We start from the raw sequence: 21,317 nt of genomic DNA, 5'->3' as shown, positions 1-21,317 counted from the left end.
CCAGTCAGCCCTGGAATGAACCTCCAGACCTGCTGTGGGATGTCCCCAGGCCAGCCTTGAGATGTCCCTGAAATGCTGTGGGACATTTCCCTGCAGCCCTAGAATGTTTCCCCAGACCTGCTGCGGGATGTCTCGTAGCCAGTCTTGGGTTGTCCCACCACACTTGCTGTGGAATGGCCCCCCAGTGCATCCCCAATATGCTGTGGGATGTCCTCCTCCAGCCTTGGAATGTTCCCCCAGATCCTCTTTGGCATGTCTGCAACATGCTGTGGGATTTCCCCCAGCCAGCCCTGGGATGTTCCCCCCGACTTGCTGTGAGATGTCCCCACTGCCAGCCCTGGGACGTCCCCAACGTGCTGTGAGATGTCCCCTAGCCAGCCCTGGGGCCTCCCTAGCAGGCTGTGGGATGTCCTCCAGACATACTGTGGGATGTGCCCCCCCGCCGTGGGCTGCCCTTTGCCGGTGCCCCCCCTTTCCCCTCTCCCCGCACCTGGGCGCGGTGTGTGCGCTGGCGCCCCGCGGCCGCGGCGCTGCCGGGCGGGGGTGACTCACGCCCGGGCTTTATAACGCCGGGGCGGCCGCCGCGCCCGGCTCCGCTGCGCCGCACCGCGCCCGCGGGGAGCACCGGGGCCGGCACCGCACCATGCGAAACCTCCCGCCGCTGCTGCCGCTGCTGCCGCTGCTGGTGCTGCTCGTGGCCGCGGGGCACGGTGCCGTCATCACCGGGGTGAGCGCCGCCGCTCGGCACCGACGGCACCGACGGGACCGGCACCGGCACCGGGAGGGCTGGGGCGGGCCGGGGCTGCGGGGGAGGGAGGGCTCCGCCACGGCAGCGGGGACGGGACTCTGGGGTCTGTGCGCGGTGAGTGATTGCGGGACTGCAGGGGATTTCCCGGGATGAGGGATGCCAGGAGAGAGGGGGACGCTCTGCCAGGAGATGGTCTTTCTGGGTGAGCACTGCCGGGACTCGGGTGTCTGTCCGGCGTCAGGGATGTCAGGGCAGAAGGGTCTCGCGGAGGGTGAGGGATGCCACTAGCTGCAGGGCTCTCTGGGATAAGTGATAACCAGGACGTGGGAGGAAGAGCTGTGCCAGGTGATGAGAGATGCCAGGGCTTGGGGGTCCGTCTGGGATAAGTGATATCGGGACGTGGCGTCCCTCTGGGATGAGGGATGCCCGGAGCTCCGGAGCTCTCTGGACAAAGCGTTATCAGAGCGTGGGGGTCTCTCTGGGGTGAGGAATTCCAGGATACACCAGTCTCTCTGGGGTGGGTGATATCAGGACTTGTGGGTCTCTGAGATGAGGGATGACACAGTGTGAGGTCTGTCCCTTTGCGGTGAGGGATGTCTGGACTCAGTGAGAGGTTGTCTCCAGGCTGGTCTGGGAGTGTGCAGAGATTCCAGCTGCTTTTCCAGCGCTTGTCACCCTCCATCCAGCCCCAGCTAACCCCAAACCTGTCCTGGGAGGGTCTGGATGGGGGCACTGCACTGCTCACTGTGCATGCACCCCGAGTTCCTGCAGCTCCTCCAGTCCCTCCACATACAGGGCAGTATTGCAATCATGGCAAAATGCTGCTTTTTTCCTTTCGTTTCTTTGAGTATGACTGTGCTGCTTTTTCCCCTTGATAGCCACCCCTTGCAAATGAATCTCTGTTGTTGTTGTTTTTAGGCTCGAGATTTACTTTGGTTGTGAAAATATTTTTTTTTCCAAAGAGGTTATTTAACCCAAACCATTGCATCACTCTTAAGTAAAATGATTTTTTTTTTTTTTGTAAGTGTTTGCTTTGGATTAATAACCCAGTACTTGAATTCCTTCGAGAGTTTGCATATCTTCTGTAACCATCAGAAGTTGTACTCGCAGCAGCTGATTTCTCCGTGGCTGTCCAGACTCCCTGTCCGGACCACTAAAGTCCCTGAAACATCTCCCGGGTATTTCTCTGGAAGTCAGATCAGTTACCAAGACTGATTACCTTTTAGAGCAGACAATGTGAAGGAATTTTTAAATATTTGATAATTTCAAGTTCCTTTTAAATAGAAATATTCCCAGCAGTGGAGGAGCAGTTTATCTGTTATTAGAGTTGTGGCTACACCTTTAAAGATAATTGATCCATCAAATAAAGTAACTGTGAGGCACTGAATAATAGATCAAGGACAAAGCAGGTTCAAAAAGCAAAAATAGAGTAGAACTAGAAAAATGTTACTTTATTAACTATAGCAGAGTATTTCCTCTTAAATCACTTTGATGCATTTTTGGCTTCTGATGAACGGACAAATCTCCAATGAGAACTGACGTAGGTGTTTGTGTCCCCATCCTCTGAGCTTGCAAGGTGCTTTTCCTTTGCAATTTAAGGACTTGATTCAAACTTTCCTCACTTCAGTGGTGGTTCATGTGCTGACTCCAGTTGCCTTTGCAGCTGGCATTTCACCTGGGAAATATTCTTGAGCTGATTTTCCACAAAACTCTGTTTAAACGGGGTGTTCATGTGTTGTCCCGGGAAGATTAGGAGTAAGCAGTATGAATTACACATTGCAGATAAGGTGTGGGCAGGAGTGTTTGGGTTGAATATTTTCAAAACTTGTCATGCATTTTTGGAAAGGGAGCCTGAAAAGCTCTGCCAGATGTAAATATATATATGGGTGTGAGTTTTAGAAGGAAATTGTTCAGCATGGACATGGAGACCCTTGCTTGCTAGGACATATGCAGGTGTGTTTTTCAACTGAGTGGTGCTTCACCCCAGGACTGGTCCCATGGAGATGGATGGGGTTTGAGGTACACAACTGAGAAAAAAAGGAAGCCAGGAGCTGACTGGTGAGAAATAGCAAAGCCTGTGACTCCAGCTGAGCAGTGGACACCAGTGTGCCGGGGGCAGCCACAATCACTGGACCTGCATTTTCTTCTTTTCTCATTAGGGCAAAATTAGATCATTAGGGTGCTTTTTTATTTATTTATTTTGTAAGAGAGAGGTCAGAAAATGAACATTATCTATCTGGCAGGCTCTAGTGGTAATTGTATGGCCATACTAGTCTTGCAAGTAAATACTCTGGTGTTTGGGCTCACCTGTAGCACAGAACTGTGTGTTTAGGAGCTGTTTGGGTTACACACACTATTTAATGACTTTATCCTCAGGCAACAGCTTCTTCCTAAGCTTCTGGCTGATCTTTAAATATGTATTTTAATCTGGCTTCTGCTGGTGAAACCAGTGCAATATTTACCCAGTAGAGTACAGTCTAAAGGCATTTATCATGTAAATCCCAAGGTCAGATCTGTAAGCTTGTCCCTCCAGAGAATGTTTATTCTGATATGTGTCTTCCCCAGAGCCGTTATCATCTTTTACGTACATTTTTATGAGCTGCCTGTTTACGTAGTGCTGACCAGTGCCTTTGGTCAATCACTGCTGGTGTCAGACACCAAGAGCAGTGAGTTAATTAAGCTTACGTTTGGGGTGCAATCAGAACCTTTAAATAAGGGCATTTCCCATCAGAGAAAGGAGACTGGTTTTTGCATTAAATTCATATAATAAAAAGCCTGATAAACTTTTGATTAAAAAGTAGCTGAAAGATGTGCAGTAGCTTGTTTTCAAACCCTAACGTGTCAATTGCTCTTCATGGTTTGTGGTTTTTGAAACATACCCACTAGTTTGAATTTTGGTTTGTGCTTATCTAAGCTGTATTGGGTAAGTGGCTAAAATATTTTTTCCCTCCCCTGGAAGGGAATGCAACCACAGCAGCATTTTTTGGATGTGGACACTTAGGCAAACTTTTTCTTAAGACCTCTTTTAGTTACATGTAATTCTAGACAACAACCACAGAATCCATATTTAAACTTCTATTTTAGCTACTTCCACTTGGACTTCTCTTACAAACTATCATGCAGTCTTGCAAGGGCACTCAACCCTATGATATTATCATAAGAAACTAGAAGGAGTAGTTACTTAAAAGTCATTAAACTAATGGTTGATTTCCTGTCTTAGCTTCTCCATAGACTGTTTTGGTGACTGTTTTGGTGATTGTTTAGTGTGGTTGGTCCTTGCTCCTTCCTGAGCTCACTTGGGCACCGATCTGGGAAAGCAAGCAGTATGTGCCATGGTCCATCAGTGCTCAGAATTTGGGACTACAAATCACTGGCAGTCCTGGATTTGGCCCTGAGCAGCTCCATGTGTGGTCCTGGCTTTAAACAACCAGGGCTCAACTCCAGGAGCCCGTACATTCAGATCTGTAGGAGATACAAGTATTGCAAATCAGCCTTAGACCTTATTATTCAGCCTTAATGAGCCACGGTAACTTGTGGGGTGTCAGAGGCAGCTCCTGAGCACCTGATCTGTCCTATTTCTGGAATATACTTGTTATTCATTTAATTTGCCTAATGCTGTATTGAACTCCAGGCCTGCGACCGAGACCAGCAGTGCGGCGGCGGGATGTGCTGCGCGGTCAGCCTGTGGATCCGCAGCCTGCGGATGTGCACGCCGATGGGGAATTTGGGAGAGGAGTGCCATCCCTTGAGTCACCGAGTGAGTACGTCACGGGGGGGGCTGTGGGACCGGGAGCTGGCAGGGCAGAAAGGAGCAGGAATATCCTGCGCTGCACGTCACATTGCATAAAAACTGTGCGTGGTGAACGGGCAGGGAGACGTCCCATTCCTTGCCATTCCCGGCCATTTGCATCTGTGTGGAAACAGCACTGAAGGTACCCACGTAAGGAAATACATTACTGTCAGAATTATGCGGGAGAGAACCAGAGGATGAAAGCACTACATGCTTTCCAGATTGTTTCCTTATTAGTTTGTTGTTGCTCTTTTGTTCCATTACGTGATCTGAAACAGCGTTAGCAGTTCCCAAGCCCAACCCTGCCAATCCTTACTTGCATGAGCAGGAACATAGCAGATGTCACTGCCCCCAGTGGAAGTGGACAAGATCCTATCACAAGCATAAAAATGTCACCAGTCAGTACTGGGGCACCTGGTGCATTGAGAAGCCATTGTGAAGTCCATACTTGGACTTGAGAACACTCACCACAGACTCTCTTCTCTTCTACCCACTGATTTCAAATATATATGTATGTATACATATATACACACACATAAATAACATTAGTTACATATTAGTACATTATTAGATGATACACAGAATTATTAATGTAATGATTTTAACAAGTAGGTTTATTTAAGGCTGTGTAATTATGTATATTATATGCAGTATGAAAAAAAGCTGTTTATTTAGGAGTAATAAGAAAGACTGAATGGAATATTACCAGGGAGTTTGAGAACCTGGTGTTCTTCAGAGCCATCCTCAGGGAAGAGCTTGGCCCAAGAGTCATCACAACAGGAAGATATCAAGGCAATAAATTCAGATTATAAATGTGCAGCTAGTTAGTTGCCTTTCTCACTGTTTCGTCCAATGCCTGACTTCTCATCTCAGTTTTAAGAAGTTCAAGGCTCTGTTCTGTTACAGTTACATTTTTAAATTTTCAGCTGTGATATGTTCATTTTTACCATGTAATGTAGCAGGTTTTTCTTGTAAGGTTCTTTATACTACCAAAAGTCAGGACAAGAGAAATTGTCTTCTAGGGTTTTTTATGAGCTTATTGCTACTGGGCAATAATTTATACTCTGTGATATATTTTAAGGTGATTGCCTGCATAATTACAATCAAAGATGCCTGTCCACCCCAGACTTAGTCAGGCACTGATGTTTGTAAGCTTTATGAGGTTAATTTTAGATTTAGATTCCTCACCCCACTGCTCTTCCTGACAAACACAAAGCAGATTGATTTACCACAGTATGCAAAATGAGGTATTTTTAAGGATGGAGTGTTTGTTCAATGGTTCCTCCCCCCTAAATATTTGAATAGTGAGCAGCTGGTGCCCTGATCACCAAAACCTTTCATTTGCATGCAGGACAGGTCAAAAGCAGGCACCAGCATGGCCATGGCACCTCAGGGACCCCCAGAGGAGCCTGGAGATGCCCTGGAGGAGATGGCTGGCAATTGGGGTTCCACCTTCTAGTTTCCTTCTCAGCAACTAGATGGCAATGGATTTATGCATTAGCAGTCCCAACTGGCACCTTGAGGCAGGACCAGGCAGGGTTTGAGGCAGTACTAGGCAGGTGAGGTTGCACAGCGTGGGAGTCCCGCTGAAAGGAACGTTTCCTTGCAGCAACTGTAATGTTTTGAATAAATCTCCTGAGCTGTTGGAAGGTTGAGAGCTCAGGATGTGGGTTTTGCTGCAGTGCTGTGCATGGGCACCTGATAGGTTTGATTGCCATGGGGAGTTCTCAGCACCTGTAGTTGGTGGCCTCCATGCTCACACGGAAGCAGAGGGGCTGTGGTGTGTGGCTTGGGGAAGCCCAAGGCATCCCTTGTGCTGAGGATACTCTTCAGACAGTGCTGGGCAGGAGTCTGGTGCTGGCCCAGGGCACTGCAGGTGATGTGAGTCCCCCTCTCACCCCACCACCCAGCAGGGTGTCACTGCAGTCAGGCTGGTTCTTGGTGTGATGCATCAGGGACTGTGTGAGACTTTCTCCCTTTGGCTTTCTTAAAGAGAAAATTTGCACACCAACAAAAAAACAACCCTGGAATATTAAAATTCCGGGCTAAAACCACGTAGAAATCTGGAAATGAGGGAATTAGGGTTGCTTGCCTGTCAGGCAGTGCCTTTGTACCTCTGTGCTTCCTTCACTGCACCCAGGCAATGCTCAGTGTGTGTTGCCAGCTGGCAGCACTGCAGTTCCCAGCCACGTCCCACTGTGCTGTCCTGCTCAGCTTCTGTAAAAGGCAGAGCTTGTGATCAAGTTGTTGAAGAGTGTCAGTGCATGTGCATGTCATGGCACAGTTAAATTTGTCTAATGCAGTCCGTATGTGCTCCCTTCAGCACAGTGTGGCTGGGGGAGGGTGGGATGAAATGAGAAAACTCTGCCCTGTGGTGAAAAGGATACTGCTCCAAGGAAGGTCAGATGAGGTGACCTCCAGAGGTCCCTTCCAGCCTGACTACCATGGGATCCCAAGGTTCCTGGGTCCTACTCTGTGCCATGTGACAAGGCAGGAATCGGAACAAACAGAAACCCCTGCACAGTGACACCACAAAATTTGATGCTGAAGGCGACTGTCATTTCACAACAGACTCCTTTATGAAACGGGAGTAAATGGAGAACATGTGTCACAGATGTAGACTGACACAGCACCATGACTATTAACATTTTGCCCTTAGTTGTGGCTTGACCAGGATGTACGACAGGGTTGGCTTTGCCATCTGCTCTCCACCCTCGTGCTGCAGCTCATGGGGATCTCTGGCTGTGGAGGGAGGGAGGGGGACAGCATTCCCTGTATTCCCACTGTTCCTCCAAATCCATTGCCCCAAGCACCGCTGCCACAGTGCTCCCTGTCCCTGATGTCTGTCCTCTTTGTGCCCAGGTTCCCTTCTCAGGGCGGCGGATGCACCACACCTGCCCGTGCCTCCCAGGCCTCACCTGCGGACGGACTTCCTCCAACAAATTCAAATGTATGCTGCACTTCAGAAAAGAAGATGTCTTCTTTTAGCAGGAGCTGTTCCGGGCTAGAACGAGCCACTCGCTATTCTCATTTTCTCGTTATTGTGATGAACAAGGTACTTGCCATGGGGAAACCCCTCACCACACTTTCCTGCATCACCAACATCAACAGGAGATGAGAAGTTGTGCTGTTGTGGCCAAGGTTTTCAGGAGGGACTCACAGTGGAGATGCTTTTATTTTGGGGTAGCAAAATGACATCTGCTAAACTCAAACTTCTTTCTGAGAGCAGGGGCTTAACCATTTCTGAACCATTTCATGGTCTTCATGGTTCCAGCTTAAACTCAGAATGAAAACATCCAAGTTTATTGTCAGTTTTGAAAAATTTTGGCCGCATTTTTACACCTTGGAATACCTGAATTGAACTGAGAGTTGAATAAGTGCATAGTGTGAAGCATATGAGGGTTGCCAAAAAACTGTATTTACATTGCATTTCGTATCTTTATTTATATTACTGTATTTGTAAGTTAGGCACGTCTCTAGGAAGAAAGGTTTAACCAACAGATGTAGTTTTTACACTTTTAAAAAGTGGCAGGTGGAACCAAAGCATTCCAGTATTCAAAGCATCAAAAAATTTTGTTATTTTAGTATTCTAAGATGAGAAGTTGTTGTTACTTGAATTGGTGTAAGACTACCTGATCATCTCAAACTATGTATTAAGATGTAGTTTATATTAAAAAAAAGGAACCCTGAAGTTTATTGTAATGGGCTGCCTGACTTCTTGTATATGTATCAAATTTGCTGTGTAAAAATTCTGTATCAGAATAATGGCAGTATATTATTTGATTTATTTTAATATTATAACATTATTTTGTCATTGTGGCTTTTCATTTTTATTCAGTGTAATCTGTTATCCCATACTCTATTCACCAAGCTAGCAGAGCTCCTTAAGGATAGCTTAGTAAAAGATTATGTGCCTCTGGCTGCTTTTAGGGAAACTTGGATTTTACAAGGCATGAACTCCTCAATCAAGCTGCAGTCTCAGACTGTGGAGGAATCTTGGTGTAACTAATATGAGAGGTTTTTCTTGGCACATGCCTCAAAGGATCAACTTTAGCTCAGCAAACATAAGATTTGTGGGTTTTCTATGAAATACTGTGTGACTTCATATTTACTTGTCAGTCCCCAGAGCTGGAATTCCAATAGTTTGTGTGAGATTCACACGTTTCTTGCTCTCAGACATGCAAACATATGCTGGAACTGGAAAAGTGAAGTCATTCATCTTTCCACAATCAGTGCTTTGCTGATGATGGGGGGGGGGGGGGGGGGGGTGGATTGGAGAAGTTGGCACACTTGTATCAAGGCAAAGACCTGTATTACTTAGAAAGGAAGAGAAACAACACAGTGAGTTTACCAGGTACCTTCCTCTGGGCCCCACAGCCTCCCTGAGGAGACAGCAAGGAACAACTGGACTAGTTGTTTTGCCAGATCCTCGTGGATCCTGCGCATGTTAGAAAAATAAATGTCTTGAGGGACAAGATTGCTCAAGAGAGCCCAACCCCAGGGCACCCACCCCAATGCCTCTCTATTGGACTGTGCTGGTGAAAGACCAGCTCATTCCCATGCCAGTGCAGTGACATGTGAGTGCTGCAGAAATTTCCATAACCTGGGCTTAAGAACAACCCCAAAACCTGATCCAACCACTGCCACTCCCCAAACACCCTGTGCACCCACACAGTCTCAGTCTGCAGAAGCAGGACACACTGGGAGTCTGGGAGTTGCTTTTCTGTCCAGGTCTATCACTATAAAATAACCTTAATACCATGGACTTCAATTTACACTCAAGGGAAAATCAAGACGAAAAATAGATACGTCCCATCTCTTGTTCCATTTTTTTTTTTTAACCAAAGCACAAAAGATGAACCACAGTAGGAAACACCAGCTCTGCTCCTCATCACCTGCTGGCATAAATCACCAGTGACTGCACTGAAGGCAGTAACCCTGGTTTATATCATTGTAAATGAGTGGACAGTTATATCTGAGGACTGTCTCAGACCTGCCAAACTGAACTCCTAGGAGAGTTCATCAGACCAGAGCAGAGCAACTTAGTAGTTGTAATTTGTGCCAATTAACTTGTGGGATTAAGCATTTATCTGGGTAATGAGAACAGCCTCAATTACATGAGTTCAAAGTTCACACCATCTAGAGCAGGTGGAAGTTCTCATGTCCTGCAGATGCTCCTGGACAGGGCATTTGAAAGGTGAAGCTTTGAGAGAGACCTTATTCCACACTTATCCTCAAGGGGCTTCTCCACACCTCCTCTGCTGACGTAGAAGAGCCAAAGGCAAAACCTCACTGTCCTACATCTCCACCATGTTCACTTCGCAATAATTATTACGATTCCCCTTTTAGTAATTTAATTTTCATTAATTGACACTCACAATGAAGGTTAGTTGATTTGAGAGATCATTTTGGAAGGAAGATTAAGCTTTTGCATCCCAATTATTTCCTAAAGTCTGTCCTAATCAATTATCTTTTCTCCCATCCTAGGGGAGATTTCCTCACTCAAGCACATGCAAAGTCCCTTTAATTTCTTTCTGCAGTGGAAGGGGCTGAGAGGGAACCTTTTACCTTTGCTTTACAGTGATAATAGGCAAACCAGTGGCCACAAGAAGCATTTCAAAATGTAAATGGCCATGCATGCCCCTCTGCTTTTCCCTGGAACCAGCTTTTGACTTAAGGAGGACAGCAAATGACTCAAGATGATTGATGGAAAAGGTGGCCAGCCTCAAGACAACCCTGCCATGAAAACTTTTCTGCAGTCCCCTGTGCTGCTTGGTTTGCTCCAGAATCACCTTGGCAATAATCCTAGGCCACGAATAACTTTCTTACCTGCCTAGGAAGAAGGGAAGGGGATTTCTCTTGGCAGGAAAAATCAGACGAGAAAAGAGAACAGAACTTGTGCAGTCCTGGAACCACCTTGGTAGAGGGGAAAAGCCTCCTTTCCCAGTTTTTGAAGAGAGAGCTTGGTTTAAACACTTTCCTTTATTCACTCCACTTAGGAGATCTGTGCCAACGTTTGGTTTAATTTTATTAATATTGCAGTATTATTAATTATTAATAGAAACGTGCATTAATTTTTAATAGTATATGAATATTGATATTACAGACATGCTATAGAATAATGCTGGTATCCCACCACACTGGAGGAGTTTCCATGTTTATAACCAGATTTTGGGTTAGCAGAGAGCCACTGCAGGAAAACACACAGCCACATATAATGAGCTGCTGCCTTAATTTGATTACATGCTTATTAGGAAAGGTTAAGCAAGGTGTTTGGGGTTTGTGGGTGCACAGCTGGCTGAGCCAGCACACACCTGTGAGCCTGGGGGGCTGCAGGGAAGGCTCTGCTGCTGAGCAGGAGAAAGCCCAGCTGAAGCTCAGCTTCATCTGCATTCTCCTGCCCACAATTCCCCCTCTGGGAAATTATGTCCCTTAAAAAAAAATAATAAAGTTACAAAATCTTTGAGTGAGGAGGTGACACAAAATAAATTCTTCTGGTTGTGTGGCAAGGGGGACTCAGATCTGAGTGGGTCCTTAATGAGGAGACAGGTCACCTTAACAAAAACCCTGGTTTTACAGGACCAGTAGGTGAAAGGAGGTTAACTGAAGCAAGGCGGAAGGTTACATTGCTGGTTGAGAGAAGAGAATGGAAGAACATGTACTTGTTTAGAGGTAAGTAAATGAGATTATGTTTGATTTGATATCTTTGTGGGTGGGTTTTGAGGTAACAAGCACTAATCTTGTTACCTCAAAAGTCTAATGTGTTAGGATGCCCTATAACATGTTTTGTCAAGAAGTATTTTGCTACTTCTTTAGGCAACTTGTTCACAGCACCTCATCACAATACACCACAAAAAGGTATGATAACAGCAAGTCTGACCATAGACTGAGGTCCTTGCTGGTGGTTCCCTCTGCCCCAGTAGCTCTCTGGTTTGTTATTTCTGCACAGATGGATATTCAAAAGAAACAGAAGGTGCTAAGAATCCCTTGATTTAAACAAGATGTCTCAGGAATTTGATCTTGACAATGTGTAGCATGTTTTCCAGAAGGAATTAGAAAATTGCAGGAAGAGAAAAGACTGTGCAAATACAAGAGGATTTTGATAATAGCAAAATCAATGTGCCTTTCTCTTGTGCACAGATATGAAATGGCAAACCAGCAGGGGTACAGCTGTCAGACTAATCAATAATTCTGAGCACAGGAATGGAGATGAGTTTAATGTACATAAAGCAAATCACCTCTTGTTTCTCAAGGAGAGTCTTGATTGTGGGCAGACCCAGCCCAGTGCAACAGGACACATCTCAATGGTTTGGCCAGGCAGGTTGCCTTAGACATGTCTGCCTTAGAGGATGGTGGCAGTCTTTGGGCCACTCTGGTCATCAGGGATGGGAAAGGCTGAATGTGAAGGGCTAAAGCCAAGGAAGTCTGGTGCACTGAGGGGAGGATGGATGGCAGCTTGTTTCACAGCAAGGAGTTCAGTGCAGGGTGACAGCAAAGTGTGCAGGAGAGGAGGAATGAGCAATAGGACCATCTAGCACACCTGCAAACACCCCCATGGCAGGGGTTTCTCAAAGGTCTGAGTGGGAGGCACCTTAGTATGGGGGGGAAATGAAGACACACAATATGTCACAATGACAGAAAGTCTCCTCTGCAGCCCCCAGTTTACCTGCGAAACTGGGTACCTGTTAACTGTGTACCAGGAGTGCCCACAGCATCCCAGGCTGATGCTCCTTTGTACCATGGCACCAGATATCAGCATGTTACAGGCATGTCCCTGTCCCTGGAAGGTTACAAATCTCACAGATCATACAAAGCAAGTGTCTGTGCTTCAGGCAGCGTGTACTCACATCGCTGCAGCCTGAGCTGTCCTGGGTTGCATTGCTGTCCTTGCATTGCATCCCAGCCAATGGTACAGAAAAAATGGGCTGTGGACCCCTGTGGAGCTCTGCATTGCACTGCCTGGGCAGCCTCTCTCTTCCTGGGCTGGGAATCCCACCAGGTCTCCCAAACCCCCACATAGCATCACAACACGTGGAAGGGATTAAATCTGGTTTTAAATGTACTGTGGTTTTGTAAATCCCAAGGCTGTAACACGCTGCAGAAGCAGACTGAAAATATGGCCTGGTTCCAGCGCAGCAAGCAGAGCTGGGTCTGCTTTATTTACTTTTTCTCTTGCACGTGAGTGCACTCGTGTCATTTCATGCAGAGATTTGTGGGGTCTTTTCAACAGGAATGGGCAGCTGTGGCTCTTGCTGCAGAGAGTTCACAAACCAGCAAAGCAGACATTGATTCTAGGGGGTGCAAAATTGGGATCACCCTTTATTTACTCCTCCAAGCTACATGGGAGCCCAAACAGCAAAGCACACCTCTAACCTCTTCCATGGGACTTGCCAGAAGGGCCAGCTGAGGGAAAGGCACTGGCAAGGGAGCTGCAAGCATTCTCACTCTTTCCAAAAATTTCACCACATCCTGTCAAATTAGTAGGGTTTTAATTTTTTTCTTCCCTAGTTTCTTTTCTCATGGGTGAAACTTTGACAGGAAGGTCCACCACCCCTTCAAATCCAACAGCAAAACTTCCTGACTGTGGTGGTGTCATAATTTCAGCTCCTTCCCTGCCCTGCTTTCATTAAACTTCCCAAAGTCACTAACAAACCTTTCAACATTGCAACAGAGCCTTTGACTATTTGGATTTGGTTTACATCAGCACTTAGGCTCAGAGAGCTATTGCACAAACACAGAGTAAGAAAAAGTCTGTCTGGCTGAGAGTTCAGGATCTCCTGGGGAGGAAAATCATCACCGACACCTCTGTCCCCACCAGCAGCCCTGTGGCAGGTTCTGCACAGCCCAGCTTCTGCAGCATCCCTCATCATCCTGCTGGGAAGCACTTTGGTGACGCTCAGCCCAAACATGTCCCTCCTTCCTTTCACACCATGGCTCCAGCTTTACCTCTGCCTGTGACGCTGCTGGTTCCTTGGCTCGGGTGCCCATGTTCTCCCCGCTTTAGTCACACTGCAGCTTGGCTGAACATACTGCCTCTTCATCCACCTTCCTCCACACCCAGATGTCTCCTGCAGCTCTGCTGGAACTGGCTCCTAAGGGCATTTTGACCCTGGGGGTCAGAGCTGGTCTGTCTGCCCCAGAGCCACTGCAGTCCCGTGGCGCCCAGGGGACCGTCCCCTTGCCCTTGGTACAGCATGCTGAGGGACCTGCTGTGTAGTGTGAGTGTGTGAGGCCTAATGAGGGAGGGAAAGGAAAAGGAAAAAGCCCAGTTGATTTACTTGACTATCAAGCTGCTCAACCGTTTCCTTTCCATCACCCTCCTGCAAGCACTCGGTGACAGATGGGGACAGATTGAGTGGTTCGATGCAGTGAGGTAATATTCCACTAAATCATTCCTCTCTCTCACTGTCAGAAAGCACCCAGACTTCAGCCTTTCCTCTGAATCTTCCTGTGTTTCCCTCTTTAATGACAAAGCCATTTTAGCTCTACCTCTGCTAAAATTTCTGAAACGAGCACTGGTATTTATATGGTATGGTAAAATCAGTGTTTTAAAACAGTCAGCAAAAGGAAGGAGTGAATCACCCTGAGACAGAGAGGGTTCTGTTTACTGGTCGTTCACTGCTGTTTACTGGCATTTCTGGGTTTTTTTCATGCCCTTTGTGCTGGGGCTGAGCCCCAGATCCTGGCACAGGGACCCTGGCTGGGCAGGGAGCAGGCTCCGGACAGGTGTGCCGTGGGCAGGCACGCAGGCTCACACTGCATGTCTCACAGATGGAGGATCCATTTTTTTTTCTCTGGATGATTTGTTCCAATGGTTAATCATCCTCACACAAACACGGGATTATTTTTTTTAATGACATGCCAGTAAATAACATTCAGAAACTTTAGGACGGGCTTTCTCTTTACCAGGCAATCTCTTGATTTCTGCCTACACTATTAGTGCCATGATGACTGCCTAAAATTAGCTGGGACTTCACAGCTTCCCTGTGCCCTTGCAAGACTAGCTTTGAACTTGAAAGCCTCCTACACAAAGTGCTTTGTGCTATCAACCTGGTCACGGTAGATGTGAAAAATGCAGCACTGAAGACAGTGGCCTTCCAATAAATACATCCACAGTACAACCATGCATGACTCGAGATCAAAGACAGCGTGCAAGTACTGAGGTCATTAAACATGAATAGAAACACAGAAATGCAACAGCTTGCATGAAAGGCTGAGCTTGACTTTAAAGTTAAGTGATGAAAGCTTGTGTAGTCAGCGATTGTTCACCCGTGATAATGCTCTGCTCTTGCCACCAGTAGTTCTGTGTGGTACAAAGGTGAGTGGGAATAATTAATCATTCTTTGGACAAAGTACTGAGGTGTGGGGCAGTTAATGAATTCTACCAAGTGAAAACAGGCTCAGAGATGCTCAGCATCAGCAGCTCTAGGGAAAGTCAGAGTGCCACAGATGTCAAGTTGGAAAGTCAGCTCCTTATTGCCAGTTCTACAACCGATGGATGAGGAAGGATTTACCCCACACAAGGTCCTTCTTGAATTACATGACATCAGAGGTCACTGGCATAAAAGGAGGTTTGGGGTAAGATGTCCCTTTTAACAGCCCTAGCCCAGCATGACTCTGCACCAGCTTTTAGGAGACTATCTTCACTGATGGTCTTTCTCTGATGGCTCCATTTCTTCAGCATGTCATATACTTCATAATATTGTGAAGCATAAGAACACGATAGCATGGGAAATGCTTCCTGATTTCTATCATAATAGAACTAATTGTAGCCTGTGCAGTGTTTTGAGCAACTACAAAGGAAGCTGTGCTAAAAAATGAGGGAACCTCTATTAGAAAAGAGCCCCCCTGCCATGTTTCTAATAATTTTTTGATTTGCAGCATAACTATCTAATAAGGTTTCTGGGGTATTCTGATACTGCACAGAATGATCCAATCTGCAGCCTAAGTTAATGAGGTGATACTTAACATCACATTCCGACAATACGTGTCTGTTGTTCTCGCTGGAGCCGCTTCCCTCAGGGTGGTTTCTTGGCAATTCTGAGCAAGTGCAGGTGCCTCCAAGGAGCAAGGTGACTGTGCTTAACCACGTGGGGTAAGTGGCAGAGGTCCAGCCAAACTCCATGCACACTTTTCTGGGAAGAGAGGGAAAATGCCAGCTTTGTTCTCCTCTGAGCTCTACACAGTGTGTCCCAGGGCAGTCCCACAGCATATGGCAGAGAAGCCTTCTGGAGATATAGCTGTATCACATCCAGATAGAGCCCCAGGAAACAACTGTTGCTATCAGACTACGCCAAATTCCTGCCCTTTTCCTCAAGGCTACGTGCTTCACACCATCCTGGGAGGCAGCTTTGCCTCCCCTGGTGCAAACCTGGTACTGGAAAAGCAAAGGATGACAGCCTGTGGGCTATGCAGCCCCTGCTCATCCTTCATCTCTAGCATGACCACTGAATGAGACCTTTACCCAACAAGATAATTTGGCTGAAGCCACATATTTCAGCTTCTTTCCTAGCAAACTCATCCCAAATCTAACAGCAGAGTTAGAAGCACCCCAGAGTACTCCAGGCACTGAGAGCTGTAAATCAGATCATTATAGCCACTAGCTGGGATTTCAGACCAGTGTCATTTTTCAAGCCAGCCTGACACTAAAGTTTATACTGAAAACTTCCACTGACTTCGAGACTTTGACTGGAAATGTTTGTAAGGAATGTGTTAAATACCTGGTGAATGAAGATGCCAGCAGCGATCACGGTTTTTCCAGAGCAGCTCTCGGCACAACTGCAATTCCTCACCACAGATATGCAGAAGCAGCATGCTGTGACCTCTGAGCCAGACTGAAGAATCTCTGGGGGAGATGATGTTGGTATTTCCTGTGATACTCAGCACTCGTGGTGCCCAGAATATGGAAAGCTATGATGCATCAGCCTGGAGGGGCACTGAGAAGACTCAGTCTATCTTCTGGTCAAGCACAGGTCGATGGAAGAGCTGGGAAGGTCTCACTGCTGTACAGCCCACCAAACCTTCCAAGTACTTTGTGTTTTAGTCAGTGGGGACGGGGAGAGGGGTTCAGACCAACCCACTTTTTCCAAGTGAGCCTAGGACTTGCACGAGCTGCAAGAGCTTCTTCCATAGACATGAGAGGTAATTATTAACACCCAGCTCTCACTGAGTCTGGGCCATTGCCCTTCTGAGTGAGACTGGCAGCACTCTGGCTTTTGGGATAGGGAGGTTTACAGCCACACCTCGCAGGTCCCAAGAGCAGCAGTGATGGTTTCCTGTGCTAAGCCCATAGTCCCCAACATTATTTCTCTATTTTTTTTTAATCCAGAACAGGTTTTCCTCCTCTCCAACACCCCTTCTCTGATCTTGGTCAAAGCATTTAATCTCTGTGACCCACTTTCCCCATATGCAGGCTAAAGGCTGCTGTGAGGAGATGTTAGTGCTGTGTTTTGGAAATGCTACTTTTTTTTTTTTGCAACTTTCTTATATTTTCTCAGATTTCAGAAGGAATACTTATTCTCTGGTGTCTCTCCAGCCTTTTCTGGTTTTTCCTACTTTTTTGGTGCACGCTCAGCCAGTGAAGTGGTGTTTGTTGGTGTGCTGGCACCCAGTACTGTTTAATTTTCTGTGTATGTCTTTGATACTTAGTTTCACATCTTCTGGAATTAAACCCTATTGTACAACACCCATCTAAACCCTGCATTAAAGCCACTGGAGTTCCTTCTCTTTTGTACTACCGTGGCCAGGATCATAATCTGACTGACACTACAAGTACCTAAAGTATAAAATTAACTTCAAACATTAACTTCAAACAGCACTGATTTTGCCCTCAGAGTACATCAGAAGTCCTAAGACAGCCCTGGAAGCTGTGTGCAAGATAAAGGCAGGGTATACAGATATTCTTTTTAACCTTTTTTGTATTCTTTTGCTGTAGCAAGGTTGGGTCTGGCTGCCACTGATGGGTGATAGCAAAGCATCCATTATCTTCACTAGGTGACAACCACCTCACCCACCTAGTGAGGGCATCACTGAGCTGGGGGATGCCTCTGCACAGAGACTGGCATTCAACAGAGCAGCAGTTGTGTAAGCCAACTCTAAATAAAACCATCAGGTCACCCAAAGGTGAGTTTTCATCCCCCACATACATGACTGATTCTACAACTTGTGCTTAATTTTCCTAGAAGTGAAAAATCTGGTCCTTGTAGCTTTTAAGGGGGTTTTAAAATAACTATTTTCCCATCTCTGTGGTTTAAATAGAATCATAACCATACTACTTATAGCCTGGAAGAGAGAGAGGATGCCAAAATATCATACTTTTAATAGAGTAAGAAAATATTGGCTTCAGTAGCAGCATGATTAGGAAAAAGATGGCAAGATTTGGGTTAGAGATCACAGTTCTAGGCCCCTACACAGGAAACTTCTTAAGGAAATATGACTCTGCAAAAGTTGGAACCATGCAGAAAAGACCTAACAGTAAACTAGGCATGTAAAGTACATACTTGGAACACAATTCCTAGCAACAGCATCCATGCTTTGCCTCACATTCTTTGTAACACAAAGAATGTAACCTCGTTACTCTCTAAGATTCACTAAGCTATGAGATGATATTCCAGGCTGAAAATATAATTAGCACTGATAACCAGCTGCTGCTGTGATCTGAAGTACGTGACAGCTTTCCTTCTGTACCCAGGTGCATTTTCAAACAGCTTTGGAAATGATCATTAAGTTTCCCTTTGTTTTCAAGACATATCATCCATGGTCATATTTCTTAGCCCAGTTCTGGCAGCACTGGTACAGTTCCAGCTTCTACTGCAGGTATACCCAAAACTCAAATTCCAACCTTCTCTTCATGCACTGAAAGAAATATTGCCTCTCTGGTGGTCAAATCTGAGTTGGGAGTGGGAAGGAAGACTTAAAACCAAACTAGAAGCCCCACCTCATTTCATTCCCTGCCCAGATCTGAAGCTGCAGCTTTTGCCCTGTTCTGATCTTCCACACGTGTCTCTTCAGTCAGGACAACTATTTCTCAGTTGATGTCTACCAACTTTGGACTACTCCCTACAGAAATAATCATAGCATATGCAGATTTATTAATGTAAACTGAGGTTGTCCCTGTCATTTTCTGTGTGACTTGCTCCAGCACGTTTTTTAAAAGTTACATGATCCATCAGAAAGGGAAGCAAATCCAGGACAGCTTCCTCTTAGACAGCTCAAAGGTTGTCAGGATCCTGCCATCAGGCTACTGGTTAAAATACTTCCAGAGAAGTTTTTGTAGAACAATAGAGCAGGTTAAAATGCCCTGCTTAATTAATGTAAACTTCCCATTAAGAATACAGTTTACAAGTGAGTATGGTATTAACTAAGCCACCATGTTAAAAAACTGCTTTGCCAACTAAAATTAGTGATCCACAAATGCACAGCCTTTCCTGCCATTAACAGAATTTTGGTTTCAGTAGACACAAAGAATTGTGCTATTTAAACCTGTTGCCCATCATGAACTTAAGTCTTCTTAAAAATAGCTTTAGTCACTTTTATTGGTATAAACACCTAAATTGAGATCTAACAGCAAATAAGGATTGTGCTTGTCCATAATAACCTCAGCTGTGAAATCTACTCAGACACAAGACATACAACCTTCCACATACACAAGTTATTTGTCAGCAAAGCAGAATGCTGCCATTCTGAAACAATTACATACAGTAAAGGTTTTCAATATTTTATTAAAGAAAACAGTCAAAATGTACAAGTATTACCCAGGTTTGTAGATAACTTCCTATAAAGGCAGTAAAATATGAATTTCAATCTAGGTTTTAAAAACTGCTATAGTTGATTATTTTTAAAGTTGGTATTTTAAAATCACGTTTCACAAATAGTTCTGAAATATTACCAAATGAATAGTGCAACAAGAAAAATTGAAATTAGTTCTACACTGTTTGCATGTCAAGCAAAAGTTATAACTAACTGCTTCAAATATTCAAACCATTTGAGAATGAATGAACCCAACAGCTCCCACCAAAACTGACTTCTGACCACATTAGGAACGTCCTCTTCTTGTTCTTCACTTAAAATCAAATAATAATAAAACAACACCTCTTGAGGTCATCAAAAATAATTTTAGTATAAAATTGTCTTGGCCCTTATCAAATATTACATGAGTAAAATTGTTAAGCCTTTATCAAAACAGACAGGAATAGGGAAACAAAAAAAATGTCATGGCCTTAATCCGTATCTGTTGGAATCATGTTTAGAAACATTAGAAGCAAGACCAGAAACTTGGAGCCCTGTTTTGTTTTTAAAAACCACACAATCACAAAGAAAAACAGCTTCTTACTGCCTAAGGTTTGGGGCTGTTCTGCTCAAGTACCTGTTCCCATAGACAGCAACTGGTTATGTTCTGAAGAGAGCATACGCAAAATATAGAAAAATAAATAAAATAGCTTCTTACAGCCTAAGGTTTGGGTGCTGGGTGGTGGTTTAGTATGTCCCCCACTCTCTTGAGATCATATGCAGAAACATGGAAAATTATATCCATCTTTCTTTTTTAGAAAGAGAAAAGCCCCCCTACATCCCAAAGCTCTTGAGATCGCAAAGGATGGTGCCCTGGGTGCTCTGGATGCTTTGGCAGCACGGGAAGTGGGCTCGGAGACAGACCCTGAGCTCCTTGTTGAAGATGAAGCAGAGGATCGGGTTGACCCCTGCCTGGGCAAACGTCATCCAGACGGAGGTGGTCAGGTAGACCTGGGGGATGGAGCTGGCCTTAATGAAGACCCGCAGGTAGCAGGCCACAATGTAGGGGGACCAGAGCAGCAGAAAGAGCAAGGTGATCATGTAGAACATCTTGCAGAGCCTTTTCTCCATCTTAAACTCCTCCAGCACCAGCAGCCTCTTGATCTGGCTGTGGGTGGCCTGCCTGATGCCCACGAGGGTGGGCGGCGTGGGCCCCCTGCCAAAGCCAGCCGTCCAGTTTGCAGCTGCTTGGCCAGTGGCTCCTGGCCCGTGGAAGGTCCAGTTCTGGCTGATGGCCGGGACCAGCTGAGCTGGTTTCATCTTGCGGTGGCCATGGATGAAGAAGAGCAGCTTGATGTAGACCAAGTGGGTGGCGGCGATGACGGCCGCCAGCATGAGCATGAAGCCCAGCGTGTCGTTGGCCTTGACGTAGCGGTGCTCGAAGATGCACTGTTCCTCCTCCCGGATGAACTTGTAGGTGCCCACGTCAAAGACGGGGGGAAAGGCCATGGCCATGGAGAGGGTCCACACCATGCACACCACAGCCAGGCAGGTCCAGCCCGTCATGCGCTTGGCGTAGAAGCGGTGGTGGGCGATGGCCATGTAGCGCGTGACCCCCACGCAGAAGAGCAGGAAGGCGGCGTGGAAGCAGAAGAGCACGGCCAGGAAGGCCAGCACCTTGCAGCTGAGGGGCCCGTGGGGCCAGGCGGCCCCGCTGCGCACCGACAGCATGACGAAGGGGAAGCAGGCGAGCGAGCGGAGCCCGTCGGCCAGGCAGAGGTCCAGCAGCAGGTAGTAGGGCGCGCGGTGCAGGTGCCGGTCCTTGAGGATGAGCCAGGCGAAGAGCACGTTGCCGGCCAGGCTGACGCAGAGGATCAGCCCCAGCGTGGCGAGCTTCAGCCCGGAGGCGCTCAGCAGGCCGCCGGCGCTGGGCAGGTGCGGGCTGCTGCTGCTCCCCAGCTCGCTGCTGTTCGCCATCGGGTCCTCCCTCTTCCTCCTCCTCCTCCTCCTCCTCCTCCTCGTCCTCCTCGGCGCGGGCAGGGCCGGGGGCTC

At 46.5% G+C, this 21,317-nt stretch overlaps 3 protein-coding genes across 5 annotated transcripts in view; 2 read left to right on the top strand and 1 right to left on the bottom strand.

Moving 5' to 3' along the window:
- Window positions 1-591: 591 nt before the first annotated feature.
- PROK2 (prokineticin 2) lies at window positions 592-8,229 on the top strand. 2 transcript variants are annotated; one of them, XM_027640545.1, is made up of 3 exons: window positions 592-727; window positions 4,380-4,505; window positions 7,401-8,229. In XM_027640545.1, exons 1-3 carry the CDS (start codon window positions 644-646, stop codon window positions 7,524-7,526), a joined length of 336 nt encoding a protein of 111 aa, XP_027496346.1. In that variant the 5' UTR covers window positions 592-643; the 3' UTR covers window positions 7,527-8,229. The 2 variants fall into 2 exon arrangements, with proteins under 2 accessions (XP_027496346.1, XP_027496345.1); XM_027640544.1 differs by having other exon boundaries at window positions 4,380-4,509.
- Window positions 8,230-19,056: 10,827 nt separating this feature from the next.
- On the bottom strand, window positions 19,057-21,276 carry GPR27 (G protein-coupled receptor 27). The gene has a single exon (XM_027640535.1). The coding sequence runs from the start codon at window positions 21,240-21,242 to the stop codon at window positions 20,100-20,102; it is 1,143 nt and encodes a 380-aa protein (XP_027496336.1). The 5' UTR covers window positions 21,243-21,276; the 3' UTR covers window positions 19,057-20,099.
- EIF4E3 (eukaryotic translation initiation factor 4E family member 3) overlaps window positions 21,000-21,317 on the top strand; it is a 31,392-nt gene continuing 31,074 nt past the window's right edge. The window contains exon 1 of one of the 2 annotated variants that reach the window (XM_027640537.1): window positions 21,000-21,056. The gene's annotated coding sequence lies outside the window, so the exon portion shown is untranslated. Of the gene's footprint in view, window positions 21,057-21,175; window positions 21,201-21,317 lie in introns of those variants that run through there. The other variant, XM_027640541.1, reaches the window with a different exon arrangement.

Source organism: Corapipo altera, unplaced genomic scaffold, assembly GCF_003945725.1.
Source record: "Corapipo altera isolate COAL_440 unplaced genomic scaffold, ASM394572v1 55, whole genome shotgun sequence".
Classification (NCBI taxonomy): Eukaryota; Metazoa; Chordata; class Aves; order Passeriformes; family Pipridae; genus Corapipo; species Corapipo altera.
The sequence above is the reverse complement of the archived record's forward strand: the minus strand, read 5'-3'. Positions and strand labels throughout refer to the sequence as shown.